Here is a 14,041-nt window from a genome sequence, read left to right as displayed (position 1 = left end):
TCATGGGGCCTGTATTTATAATGTCGGCGCGATTGTCTGCGAGCATGTTGGCCAAAACGTAAAATGGTGCCAATGGAAAGCAGCAGGTGAGTTTGTTAAAGGAGGAATTGTGGGAAAATAATCAGTCTGACTTCCGAGTGCTGACCTCGGGGTTATCTGGAACAGTCGTGTGCATGTGTGCTGGAGTGCATCCTCGTCTGTTTGAGTGTGTTTGGTTTGATTTTAGTGTGACTGCATGTGTGAGAAAGAGAATATCATGGTTATTTGCGTGTGTGTGTGTGTGTGTGTGTGTGTGTGTGTGTGAGAGAGAGAGAGAGACAGAGATAACAGCCTGTAAATTTGCTTGGGCCGGTCTTAGTGACATCACATTTTGGGAGGATCTTAGTGGCCAGGAAAGTCAATTAGAGTTAAACTGAGTTTACCAGCTGGGCACTTAGTATATCGTAGGGAAAAAAGCAAAAAAAAAGGGTGTATATATGTGTGTGTGTGTGTGTGTGGGAGAGCGAGTGAAAAAGAGAGAGAGAGGAAAAGGGGAGGAGAATACAAAAGGGAGGAACAGAGTGGAGAGGAAGGGAGAGAGACATAGTAAGGAGGTTTAGGAACTAGAGGGAGTTGTTGCCGGTGATACAGCACAGTACAGACAGACTGACAGACAGACACAACTCATTTTCCTCCTGCAGCTTCCATATGCACCGCGGCGACACCAGTGTGTTTTAAACAATCAGTGCAGGCAACAGGGAAAGGGAGTTGCCCACTTGCAGAGGTCAGGCAGGCAGAGGGGAAGCCGGTGGATGTTTTTAAGAGTTTGCTTATCTGACACTGACAACAGGATGAGCAGCTGAGCGAGGGAGCAGAGAGGGGAGAGGAAAACATGGAGAGAGCAGCATTACCTACTGTCCACTTACATAGGAGACATAGAAGGGACAGACACTGGTTACCTTGAGAGAGGTAAAAGAGAGAAGAGGTAAACAGTCCACTTTGTCCATTCTGTCCAAAGGAGCGGGAGCGAGAGCCGAGGGATCGTAACACTGGAGCTCAAGGATAAACCATGGACTCTGCATACATCCCACCACACCTGGACGTGAGTACTACATCCCTTTCACACACACACACACGCACACACATATACACACACATCTGTCTGTCTGTCAAGCCACAGGCCACAGGAACTGTGCTGCTGAAGCCATTAGTCACTCTAGGGAACAACACACACACACACACACACACACACACTACTCCACATGCATACACCGCTGGCACACTGTGTTGCTCAATCAAAATCTTGTCCAGGAATAATGCGCCCATTATGAGTTCAAAGAGCGTAACGTAACTCACCAGCGCTGCAACATACACAGAATGAATTGACCCTCAGTGTTAACGCTCGGCAGCTTTAATGTGAAAAGCAGAGGCGTGTTTTTGTTCTGTATTTCACATCGGTTTAGCTGTCAGACGCACAACGAGGGCAGTCTCTGAGCTTTCAGCAGTCATGGGTTAGATATGTCAGTGTTTCCATTGATGCCTGTGCAGTGTTGTGCCTCAGCAGGGCCTCCTGTTAACCACAATGCACATGTGACACTGAGACCTCCGGGCATCCCAGGGCCGGGACAAAAGAGGAGGAACTGAGGAGAAAAAGGAAGCATGAGGATGAAAGAGACAAGTTGTAAATGCAACCGGTTGATGAAGCCAAAACAGTGTGAGTGTGTGTAGACGTGATACCTGATCAGTGGGGTTAGAGCAGGGAAGCACCGGGACTACTCCACTCCTGAACGTCCGTTAAACCACACCAGCATGTGTGCATGTGCGTGTGTGTCTAAATCTATTTCCACTCGCTCTCACATATTTACAACCCTCCTCCTCCACAGTTCCACGTCTTGGCGCGTGTTTGTGCGTACGTGTTAGTGCTCACTCTGCCTGGCGGTTAGCATGTGTTTAAGCCCTGTACTGTTCTTAACATGGGCATGTGTTTGTTTGACGTCTGGGTCATTAGCAAACTAATCGGTCCAGCTGGGATGAATTACAGAGCTGTTCTAATAGAGTCCAATAAAACCACGCAGCACCCTACCTGGAATATTGTTCTAATGATTTCATCTGTCACGCATCAACGAGCAGAACCACAAATCCACAACTGTTTTGGATATTTTTCACCCCAGCCCCCGGCGTCATTAGATTAACTCCACAGCTCAAAGTCATGCATTAATGACTAGTTAAGCATGAGGAGTGTTGTGCAGTCATAACCTCGCAGTTAATTATACAGACTGTGGCGTGCATGCTCGGTTTGTATGGCACAGTTGCAAGTGGAATAAGAGCGGCAGTGAATACAGATGTATCCTCAGAAGTGTTCTCAGGTGTGCCTATGTACATCACATTTGGGCTCAGGGGGCTGTCTGACATGACATATTCTTGAGTATGTGAGTAAGCTCAGAGAGAGAAAATTCACCCTGTGGCATGTACGCTGCACGTATCGTGTTCTGAAAGAATGAGACGGCAGCATAGAAAAATAAGAGCTGGAAGGGGAGGGGGGTGGATCAGGGAGAATGAGAGGAGGAATTTGGGAAAAGAAACACGGGAAGAACAACAGGAAGGGAAAGTTGAGGGACCAGGCGTAACATGAAGACAGCGGCGGTGGATAAATCAGCCGGCTGCGGTGACACTCCGGCCCTCTGGCCCCGGCAGCAGTCCGCCGCACTCTTCCGCAAAAACACCATTCATTTAAGGCCTAGGAAAAAAGAGCAACACTAATGGGAGAGGAGGAAAGGGAGAGAGGGAGATAGGGAATGGGGAAGGTGAGGCAGAGAAGCAGAAAAACAGATACTGTCAACAAGAAAGAACACGGGGAAATCAGAAAGTTATGATGGATGAATCAAGAGAGACAAGAGGAGGAAACAGAGAGGAGAAAAGCAGTTCCATATTGTATGACAGCACAGAGCACAAAGCAAAAGGACAAAGTTCGAGGAATGCAAAGAGGAAGGAGGAAGGGGAAAGGGAGCAGGGTTTGAAATAAACAGATAAAAAGAGAGGCAGCGAGATAGAAACACCACAAAAGCAGGAGTTCGGAACGGATGTCGGAGGTCAGAGGTTTTAATCAGCAAGTTCAGAAAGGCACGGGGCAGGCTGGCGACGACACTCGTCTGCCGCGCGCCAGGGTCACGCCACTGTCTGCACAGGAGGTCAGGTCAAATCTAATATGTCTAATAGACTGAGCTGCATGCATGCATACAGGGAGATGCACGAGCGCTGCTGCTACTGCGGCCTCAACCCTTCATCTCACCTTATCGGGGACCCATTCATCATACAGCTCTCTACTTTATCCCCCAAGAACATTGGATTAGTCCACATTCCTGCCAGAGAGAATAAAAAGTGTACAGGGAAGCAGGGGTAGTCAGATATAAAAGCAGGAACTGGTGGGGGGGTGTAATCATGAAAATGTCTGTTTTTTTCAGCAAACTGGAATGAGTCAACACCAGCACATGACACATGAAGATGCTAAATTAAGCCTGGATCCTCTTTGCCTGGTTTAAATTAGACAGACCCAGTCACAACACAGACACAAAGGGAGAAGAGAGAGGCTGTATGTATGTCAAAGTGATGTAGGGCGACCTGGCCTCTGCTCGCAAGTCTCTGTCTTTCTTTTCGTCCGTGTTTCTCTGCCTCCTGCAGCCTGTGACACACCCTGCTGTGTGACGACTGAACCTTTGAACCTCGGAGTCACCTGGGTGGTTTTGTAGGTGAGGAAAGTACAGGAGCGAGGTGGTGTTGTTATCCTTAATCTGCTTTACAAGCCTCCACAGTATATGGGAGAGGCTGTCCAGCAGAGTGTCTAATCTGTAATTGTCCTCTGCTTCGTTGCCTCAGGTGAAACAGCCCTGGGTGTGGCTGCGAGAGCTTAATGGATAGCCAGCAACAATCCCACGCTTGGACGTGGCTTATTTTCCCAGGCCTGCCCTTTGAACCACACACCACATGAGCAACACACAATGCATAAAAACATACACACCTTCACACCTGTGACCTCCTTTTAACCCTTTTTCTGACAGTGTGGTGAGATTAGCGGCCATTACAGTGTCATTATGTGTTCGCTCGGCCATAAACACCTCTGTTATCTCGCTGTGGAGGGCTTAATCAATTCTCTGTCCCTTAGAGAGATGAGATAAGGAGATTGAGGAGAGAGATGTGCAGTGCTCGGACAAGGAAAGAGATAAATCTTGCAGTTCTTCTTTGATAGACAGGTGCACTGTCTTTTGAAAGAGGATCATTTCTATGTGACCAGTCAACCTGGGCATCAGTGGGTGCATGACTCAATTCTGTTCTACTCTATGATGTTGCACTTAAGTTCATTTGCAGTTTGACTCCTTTGCTCCGACCCTTTTACACCTCACCTCGACCTCTTCAGGTCAAGAGGGCTGTTAACTTGCTGGTTTCTAATTACTGGCTCAGTTATTATTAACACCTGCACTACAGAGGTGCAGGGTGTTAGCCAGGTCACAGTGGTAATTGTGTGACCCTCTGTCTGTGTTCGTGTTCCCGCACTGAAATGAGGGAGAGATAAGCTGATCACTTGTTTTGAGTTGGCTGGAAGAGGCTGTTAACAGAGTCGAGTTAAACCGAAAGAAGCAACGTGGAGGCACCTGAGGGGTTTTGGTCAGAATTCTGTTTCAGTAATCAAAACAATGAGTGAATGAGGCAGGAGCTGGTGTTAATGTGAGAAGAGGGGGAGCTCATCATTGTGACAGGGACTTCATTACACAACAGTACAGTGGGAAAAGCTCAAAAGACACTTCTGCATAGGTGCATATAATCCTTTCTATGTAGGAACCCATACAAGAGATATTTAAGATAACCAATAGAGGTTCAAGAGTACCCAAAGAGCAAACCACGGATTGCTGGCAGCACGGCATTATCAGTGCATGCACAGCTAAACTGCATGTTGGCTTTTTCAACAAAAGGCCACACCACTGTTATCATGTATTCTCAGCCCACTCTCATTTCCAGAGCTTCAAATGCCGCCACTTTGCCACGACCCTTGGCATGTGATATCAACATGTAAGGCAGACTTTAGTGTCTTGAGACGCACAGGGCCATCAGCTTACTCCAGTGTAAACCCATCTGCGGCAGTACTTAACACTGAGAGCAACGCATGTGGTATAAAGAGTGAGAATGTCTGCGTAGGGTGGGTGGGAAAAGGGGGTGGATGGGTCAAACAAAACTGGACTTTCAGCCAGGAGACCACAGTTCATGTCCAGTGTCAGAGCAAAAGTCAGTGTTGTTTTAGTGTAATGTTACGCAATTTATGTACCGTCATTGCACACTGCCGTCTCCCATAAACATACTTATTATACCTAAATGTGACCATTTCAAAACATCAGCTGTGCGGCCTGGGCGTCGCTACAAGACGCCTGGGGTCACAACACTTCATTGGTATTTGACAACCTGAGATAAGAACGTGTGGGAATTCTGTGATCTGTTTTTTGCACAAACCACTAATGAAATCTGATCGTCCATCTCTTCTGTCTCCTTAATTTACATTTTCAGAGTTTTCTGCAGATTGAAGCTGTGAAACAGGCCATTGCGTTTGACACACAACCATGCAACAAGTGTACAGTACATACAGTTATGTGGCAGACACCTTTGCACACACTGGCAAACTTTACATCAGGATTCGTTACTAGCTTAAATTATATATTTCACTTGAAATTTCATGTCAATATATTGCATATCCACAACCTCCGAAGGAAACTAGTTAGTGCTCATAGTTAAAATCATTTAAAATTGTGACTTCCCACATATTCTACATACAGACAAAGCTCTTTTCTTTCCCTTTGGCAATATACATCAATGTCAAGGTATGTCCATGTTCTTCTATTAGATCAATTATCTTCCTGGCCTGCAAAAGTCCAATGCCATTGAGAAGGGCAATGTAATGCTTTTGAACATCCAGATGGGAACAAAAGAAATTTCCCAGCACCCAAATTCTAAATGCAGTATTTAACCTTGAGAGGGTTTGGTGAGGGTTTGTCTATATTCTGCACTTGTAGTTTAAGGGATAATTTAGTTAGGCTTTTAAATGAAGAGCTTTCCATCTTCTTGACTCATGCAGACAACGTTAAATAATCTTCTGGATGTTTTAATGCACATATACTCCAATGATTTGAAAAGGGAGGAGAAGAGAAATCTAGCTATCTGTCATTGTGACTCGTCTCTACATGTCACTTGAGTCTGCAGTCTCTGATGAATGCTCTATGTCTTTCATACACAGCGCTGTGATCCCCTTCACACACAGATACACAGCATGATTAAATTACAGATAGAGACGGTTTAATTACTCCTGCTTAGGTGTCCTAGGAGATATATGGGCCTTAGGGGCAAGAAGCTCGCTATAAATTAACAGAGAAGAAACAAAGTGGCACTGTTTCTGCAGCCAGAAGTAACAAGCAAACAACTTCATGTGGATATGTGGACAGTAAATTTCTTGAACATATGCCACATGAAGGCTGAGGACTAATGAGAAACTAGTGTGTCCAGGAAGGAGAAGACATAAGCATGATATACAGAGTCCTGAGCATCCCAGAGCAGCTATCTCTTTTGCAAATTTCATATTGTGTTTGAACATGAAATTCAAAACACTTGAATTTAAAATGAATTAAAAAAAAACGTCGCACAATCGGCCTTCACAAATTTGTCTTTTGAGGCTTAGATTGCTTCTATAATGTCTTTTATTTATCGCTTCCTCCCTTCTTTTCTCCACCATATCTGTCCTCCCATCGTCTCTCCTCACATCCCTGTCTCCCTCCAGGTCCACCATGTTCCCTGCTAACCTCCTGCTCCTCATGGTCCTGCTGCTACCTCAAGCCTCGTCTGGTCGCCAGGGTGGAGACACCAGTAACATCGACCATGGCAGGGTGGCTCCTGTGCCTTCCTCCTTGTCGCACCCACCAGCTGGTTCCCTCCTCTTGGATCCCAGTCTGGCTCAGACCATCCAGAATCTCCTCCTGAGCCGGCTCGGCCTGCAGTCGAAGCCTGACCCTCGTCCTGGCGTGCCGGTTCCCGGGTACCTTCTAGATCTATATCGCTTTCATCAGCAGCAGTACCATCTACTGGAGGACCCTTCATTTAGCTTCCCCAGCCAGCACATCCAGAAGGCTAACACCGTACGCAGCTTTCACCACAATGGTAAGCTCACTGGCACAACATGACGCCATGCTGCCATCCTATTTTACCGGATGTAAACTTTGATTCAAAGATATAAAGTAATTGTTAAAGTTGAGTTTGGCCTTTGAACTTTTGCTCCAGGGAAGCTGCTCATACACTCTTGTGGGATTCATTTATTAGCCACAGACAAAGTTTAAAGATCTTATTTATGACAGTTGCAGATGTTTGTTGTGACTCACTGTTTAACAATCTAAACACTGAGTAAGATCCATCTGTGTGCTCTTAGATAAGATGGGCTGTCACAACCCTAAAGTCATTTTTCAAAACATGTGTGAGACAGCATACTCAGATCAACTGAGGGGAAGTTTGTTTTGGACTCTGCACTGCAGTTCTGATCAGAGCAAACATGTGCTGTTGGGCCCCTGCTGATCCCCCACCTACCACCCTGTGTCAGTCGCCTCCAAGTTCCAATTACCTCTAGTGCTACCACTTCTGGAATATGTCTTCTCTTTCATTAGTTTGTAGTTTAATTTGATTAAACACAAAATTATTAGGACAGGAGAATGCATTTTGAGGGGAGAGTAAACTAAAGGCCCAGACCTGCCAAACTGACATCAACAAACTAGCATTGCATCAAGTCGGCTGTGTCTCGGCCAAAAACCTGCACAATTAACCGCAAACACCAAAGACAAAAGCCAACAAGCATGTGCACCTGGGTGAGAGGAAATAATCCTGTCTCTGGAAAAAACTAGTCTGTATTGGTCATTCAAAAAGAGAAACCATAAGACCCACAGGACAGATTCAAGATGCTAGTTAGCCAGTTAACACATTAACAACACAACTTGATGCTGAAAGAACGAATTATATTTTCTGTGCGCTAGTGAATAATAACACAAACCGTTACGAACCGTTTCTGCTCAGAAATAATCTTACCTAATAAAACAAGAAACAAGTTTGATCTCACACCCTCTTGACTTTAGCTGTTTGTTGGCTTTCCTCACTTCTGTCTCTCTTCTTGTGACTGAACTGCGTCTGTGACGCAGAATCAACATGCTAAATCAGCCATAAATTAGCCGAGAAGGGCCGACAAAGGCCAACTGTCATCGGTGCGGGACACACTGCCAAAACTAGGGCTACAGACACTCACTGACGGCCTGACATTGATTAACGGCCGACTGTCGACTTGTTGTGCCAGGGCCAGGAACTCCTTAAACTTGATTTTGACACAGTGTCCTTGCAGCAAATTTTGAATCACTCAGTGCATGCTGATGTGGGAACGGCTGACCCTTTCAAATTAAACAGTTCTTGACAAGAAAATGCAATTCTGTAGTCAATGTATTGTCACTAATCCAGCCTTTGATACAAATACAATAAATAGAGTGTACAATTATAAAAGTAAAAGAAGAGGAGACAAAAATAAAATTACAAAAGTACATACAATACTTCACACAAGCACAAACTGCAAGCCAAGTGCACCAAGAGTACCAACACATGTAGGTACAAATCACTGGTTATAGTGGTTCAGTTTACTCAGTCACTTCTAGCAAAGAGCAAAAAGTTGGAGCTAACAGTGTCATATACTACCTGTTATACTTTGGTATCTTATTTGCTGATATTGGTAGATTATTCTCCTGGTTTTGATATCATTCAAGAAAGATCATATATCATATCTAAGTAAGTTTAAACCACAATCTTGTTCCCCCTTATCTCTTGTTCTCGTAGAGCCCCTTGAGGACAGTTCCAAAGCAGAGGATCACAAGAGGGTGCACATCTCCTTCAATGTTTCCTCCATCCCTCAGGATGAGAGGGTGCTCTCCGCTGAGCTGCGGCTCCTCCGCAGTGACAGAGCCTCCCTGGGTCCTGGGGCCCACAGACTAAACCTATACCTCACTGAGCACCATGAGGACCCTGAGCCCACCCTGCTGGAGACAAGGTTACTCACCACTGGCCTCCAAAGCCACAAAACAAGTGGTTTCTGGGAAGCTTTTAGCCTGAGTGCAGAGCTCCTCCAGAAGGCCCTTGCTGAGACTGGCAGTCTGGGCTTCCTCCTGGAGGTCAGACCTGAGAACAACACCACCTCGCTCCCTGAGCAAAGCCTCCCCTCGGCTGCAGGCGAGGAGGAGGCAGAGAAACACAAACAGGGACATCTGAGGGTATGCAGGTCTGTGGGTCAGGACGAGCACAGCTGGGCCCAGGAAAGACCTCTTTTGGTGACTTACAGTCATGACGGGCGTGGAGAGCCCTTAGTTAAACATGGCAAGAGACCCACCGGTGGAGCCCAGAGAATGAGAGGGAGAAAAATGAGAGGGACAAAAGAGAGGGCCAGGAGCAGCAGCAAGGGCCGCAATAGAGACCAAACATCGATAAGGGGTAGAAAAAAGGCGTACACAATACCGGGCTGGGGGGGTGATAAAGGAGGGGTCAGTTGGAGCGAACGTGGAAGGGTGAAAAGAAATGGTGGTCGTGCTGCAAAACTGAAACGCCTGTCCCGCAACAGATGCCGCCGTCATCCTCTGTATGTAGATTTCAACGATGTGGGCTGGCACAAGTGGATCATTGCACCTAGCGGCTACGACGCCTTCTTCTGCCTGGGAGAGTGTCGCTTTCCTCTGGCCGACCACATGAACTCCTCTAGCCACGCCATGGTGCAAACTTTGGTAAACTCTGTGAACGGAGCTGTGCCCCGGGCCTGCTGTGTCCCCACCTCCCTCAGCCCCATCGCCCTGCTCTACCTGGACCCTCAAGACCGAGTGGTGCTGAAGAATTACCAGGACATGGTGGTGGAGGGCTGCGGCTGCCGATAGTGGGCTGGAGGACTCACCAAGAGAAAGCCAGGCGTGGACAGAGGAGCATCGAGGGAATAGGAGAAAGACAGAAGCATGAAAAGGCAGATGGTGGAAAGACAAGACTGTGGGAGCAACCTAACTGCAAACAGACCTGGTGACTGATAGAGACAAATGTAGCAGCGTAGGAAGGTATGAATGGAGAGGAGGGAGATAAGGGAATGGCTATAGCAGCTAAATCTTCATTATCAGGAGCAAGAAAAAGGGTCAGGCACAGAAAGAAAATGAGAGAGGAACAGACGTAATCTGCCACATGACAGGATAAATGAATAGACAATAAGGTAGAGGAACAGAAATAAGGTCAACACAGGTAAACTGCCAGCAATGACTTTTCATTTTTTCCCATTTAGCGATGATGCAGCTGTTTACACCATCAACCAACAGAAACTAGCGCTTTAACATCAGAAGGTGTCTATTCTATATTCCAATGTTTGCCACTCATCTCACTCTCACACAACTGTCCGACAGGCACACGCACATGTGTTTAGCAGCCAAATGGTAAATATTCAGAGTAGGCACTCCTGGAAACACAGTTTAAGCTCCTGAAAAAACTTCCTGATGGACCTCCTGATGATCATCAGCATTAGCAATACGACGATGGCACTAGCATCTAAACTTTATGTGAGTGTTGTTTCTGCAGTATTTGACCCAAGAAGTAGGGTGCATCTGTTTTTATGAACATTAACATAACAACAGACCGTCCCCTCACAAGCACCCCTACATCACAAGCTATTTAAAACCACAACAATAATGCTGAGGAACTATTATGCTATTGTTTGAATGTACTACTATCACTATTATTTAAAAAAAGAGACTTTTTTTTGTACATTTCTTTTGCAGACGTGAAGAAAATCCAAGTGATGGTTGTCTTGTGATTATACATAATTCCACTGAATGGCGATTCTAACTTAAAAAGACACATTATGTATTTAAATAGCAGCAATATGGTGTATTTAATCTTGAAAATATTTAAGATACGTGCACTCAACAGAGCATACAGCAAACAGAAAGCCTGCCGTCCACATGAAGTAAGTTATGGTAGCTTTACATCCGTACAAATATTCAGTGTATTGAATCAGCAGTCTGTCTTACTTCGACCTCCCACCTTTATCATCGCACACATTTCGGTGTCCTTCACATGATAGCAGACATAAGTGGTGTTGCCTTTAAGAGCTCAACTAACAAGTCAATTGAAAGCTGTGTGTATTGTAGCTACTGAAATGTGTAACAACAGGTGTCTTTGCTAGTTGTGTCTGCATGTGTCAAGAAAAAAGGAGGACTGACATTAAAACTGGGACTTTAGTGCCTTTCAAACAGGGGCTTTAAAAGTGTTCTCTGCTGAGCTTAGTAATTGTTTTTCAGTGTTGCATTTTTCTCTCTAAATGGAAACATTTAAGCAACAGCTTGTAAAATGTTTGACAATATACCTCTAATAAACAGAGCAAACAGCACAGATGTCACGTGACTTTTCTTTTGCATCAAATATTCTCTCCTTTGTGCAAGTCACTTTCTTCTCCTGGGTCCTGAGTGCATGAAAGAAGCTTTTATACTTCAGTCTACAGTGGAATTATTACCATGTAGCTTCAAATGACATCAAAACAGCTGTGAGGTTTAATTGCAAAAAACAGTGAACCACTGTATCACTTCACACCACCACCTGTGAACAGTGTTTCTGATCCCAGATATCACACATGGAGGTGGAAAGACAGAGAGGAAATGTAGATGGAGGGAAGAGAGGATCCTGCCCTCTGCAGCCACCACCAGATGGACCAGCTCACTGCATCTTACAGGTGAGTGACGCACACAACCTGTGAGAGGACAGAGAGTGATTTGGTGTGCCTGAGGAGAGCAGACAGATGCAGTGTATGTCACCCAATGACAATCAACAAAGCAGCTGCAGTAACTGGGATGCTACTGACTGCATCAGAACATGAACAATCAAAATAAAAAATCCTCACCCAGCCCATCCTCTCTATTATATCCAAGACTCTTTTATCCAGACTTGCATCACTCTTTTCTCGCTCTCACCTGGGATTACTATCTTGCCATAAATTAAGGTTTGATTTTAAACACAGAACTGCGGATAAATAATCATAAAACGCTGTGTACTCTAATCTTATAACGGCATTCTTTCATATTCATTAGATGATGTGGTGGTGGATAAATACATCCTCTTAAAGGTAGCCCAGTCAGTCATGGACTGGCTTGGCTTGGCTTGGTTTGGGCCGTCAGCCCAGCACAGCGTGGATCTGCATTTCCATTACAGCAAGGCTCCCTTCTTGAAGGTGTGTCTTAAAACTGATGATGGCTGATCTTAAATGATGACGTTTAAAAGCAGGAGTACTGATCCACGGCTGAAGTACCCTGTAATTTTTGTTTCATGTGTTCTTCCATCACACAGCAGGGCAGGTAAAAGAAGTTCACCTGTTGGAGGTGAGCTGTTTGCAGAGGTGCAGTAAGAGCCTGTTGTCTGCAGCTCTTCATCAACATCTCACTGTGGCTGTATAAATACATTTTACATACTTACTTTACTTAAATACATTGCAACATGTGGACAGAGAATTCTTTTCATTGTTCTATGCTGCCATTTTTTAAAATGTCTTCATTGTTTCATACGGTCATGTCTCACTTGAACTACATTACACTGCCCTCCAGGATGCCACTGCTCTGTTTTGTCTATATCTGCAAGCTTTCGTAAAACACGCACCCATGAAGAGTACAGACAAAAGGCTCCATCCATTTACGTATTTGTATATGTTGTTGAGCATAAATGAGCCTTTAGCTGTTATTTTAGCATGAAATGCATACGGCTGGAATGACCGAATCTTACTTCCTTTGCATATTTCACCTCTCAACACCTCTCGACAGGAGTATGCATACGTGTGTGTGTGCGTGTGAAGAGAAAAAGTAAGCAAAGACAAAGACAAAAAAGTGTGGAGGCAGATAAAGTCACATAAGATGTGTCATGTAATATCATGCTCACAGATGGTTTGTACCTCTGCTGCTCTACAGAGCTTTTGTAGATAACACTTTGGGTTAGTGCCAGTATGTTTCATCTCATGGCTAACTTCTGGCCTTTTCCCCACATGACCCCCTACTCACTCTTTCACCTACAATCCATTCTTTATTCCACCTTCCTTCTGACTCATCTATCGCTCTCATCCATCAGCATCCCCTTCCCAAATCACATCTTCTTCAACCTCTTTTCTATCTCAGCCTATTTGTCAATCACCTCCCTATCCTGACACAGTTTTCGCTCCTAGACCTTTTTCCTCTTTAAATCTGACCCATCAAGTCCTTGTACTCCCAGGGGCTAAATTAAAAACAGCTGTTAAACAGTCTGTTTGTCCCTCATGATGAATGAGTGGAGACATTATTGATAAGCCCTGACCTGTTAGTTCATTGTGCTGCTGATTGGATTGAAAATATAAATAAATAAATCACTGATATGTGAAATGTCCCTGTTCTGGCACTTCACAATGAAGGAAAAATTGCAGTTTGCTACAACATGGGTATTATATTTGTACAGCAAACACTGACTCGTGTTCCTTGGTTGTCTTTGGAATATGATTTAGGACAGGAATGATGGGAAAAACCACAAAAATTAGGTTGTATGAAACCAGAACCTGAATCTTGCTGGTGCGACAGTCTTTTCAAACTCATGCTGTGTTGCCTAACTTTGTTCAAACCCACAGAAGTTTATTTCAAATTCTGGTGGAGATCCCAAAGTTTCCACAGATCTTTAATATTTCATGCTGAATTTTAAGGGAATTCACACGAAATGCTGAAAAACAATAGAAAATATTTCCGATGAAATGGTGGAGCCTTAAAAAGAACATGGAATATAAATTTTAAAATGTGTATATAGCTTCAATCAAGACCTGGCACAAGCTAATAAAATATATATGTCACAGTTATAAAGCTGCTTTAAAGTGAGAAATTAAATATGAATGCTAAAGTGAAATTTATCATTAAAGTAAATGTTGACGTCATCAGCATATAGACTGTTTTCGTATAAGCCCCAATTTGATTAATTCTGTCTTTTTAACTGG

At 44.6% G+C, this 14,041-nt stretch overlaps 1 protein-coding gene across 1 annotated transcript; it reads left to right on the top strand.

The window, feature by feature from the left end:
* The first annotated feature begins 549 nt into the window (after positions 1–549).
* On the top strand, positions 550–11,438 carry bmp16 (bone morphogenetic protein 16). Its single transcript, XM_033632301.2, has 3 exons — positions 550–1,081; positions 6,791–7,167; positions 8,869–11,438. Exons 2-3 carry the CDS (start codon positions 6,798–6,800, stop codon positions 9,948–9,950), a joined length of 1,452 nt encoding a protein of 483 aa, XP_033488192.2. The 5' UTR covers positions 550–1,081; positions 6,791–6,797; the 3' UTR covers positions 9,951–11,438.
* The last annotated feature ends 2,603 nt before the right edge of the window (positions 11,439–14,041 follow it).

This window comes from Epinephelus lanceolatus, chromosome 4, assembly GCF_041903045.1.
Source record: "Epinephelus lanceolatus isolate andai-2023 chromosome 4, ASM4190304v1, whole genome shotgun sequence".
NCBI lineage: Eukaryota > Metazoa > Chordata > Actinopteri > Perciformes > Serranidae > Epinephelus > Epinephelus lanceolatus.
The sequence above is the reverse complement of the archived record's forward strand: the minus strand, read 5'-3'. Positions and strand labels throughout refer to the sequence as shown.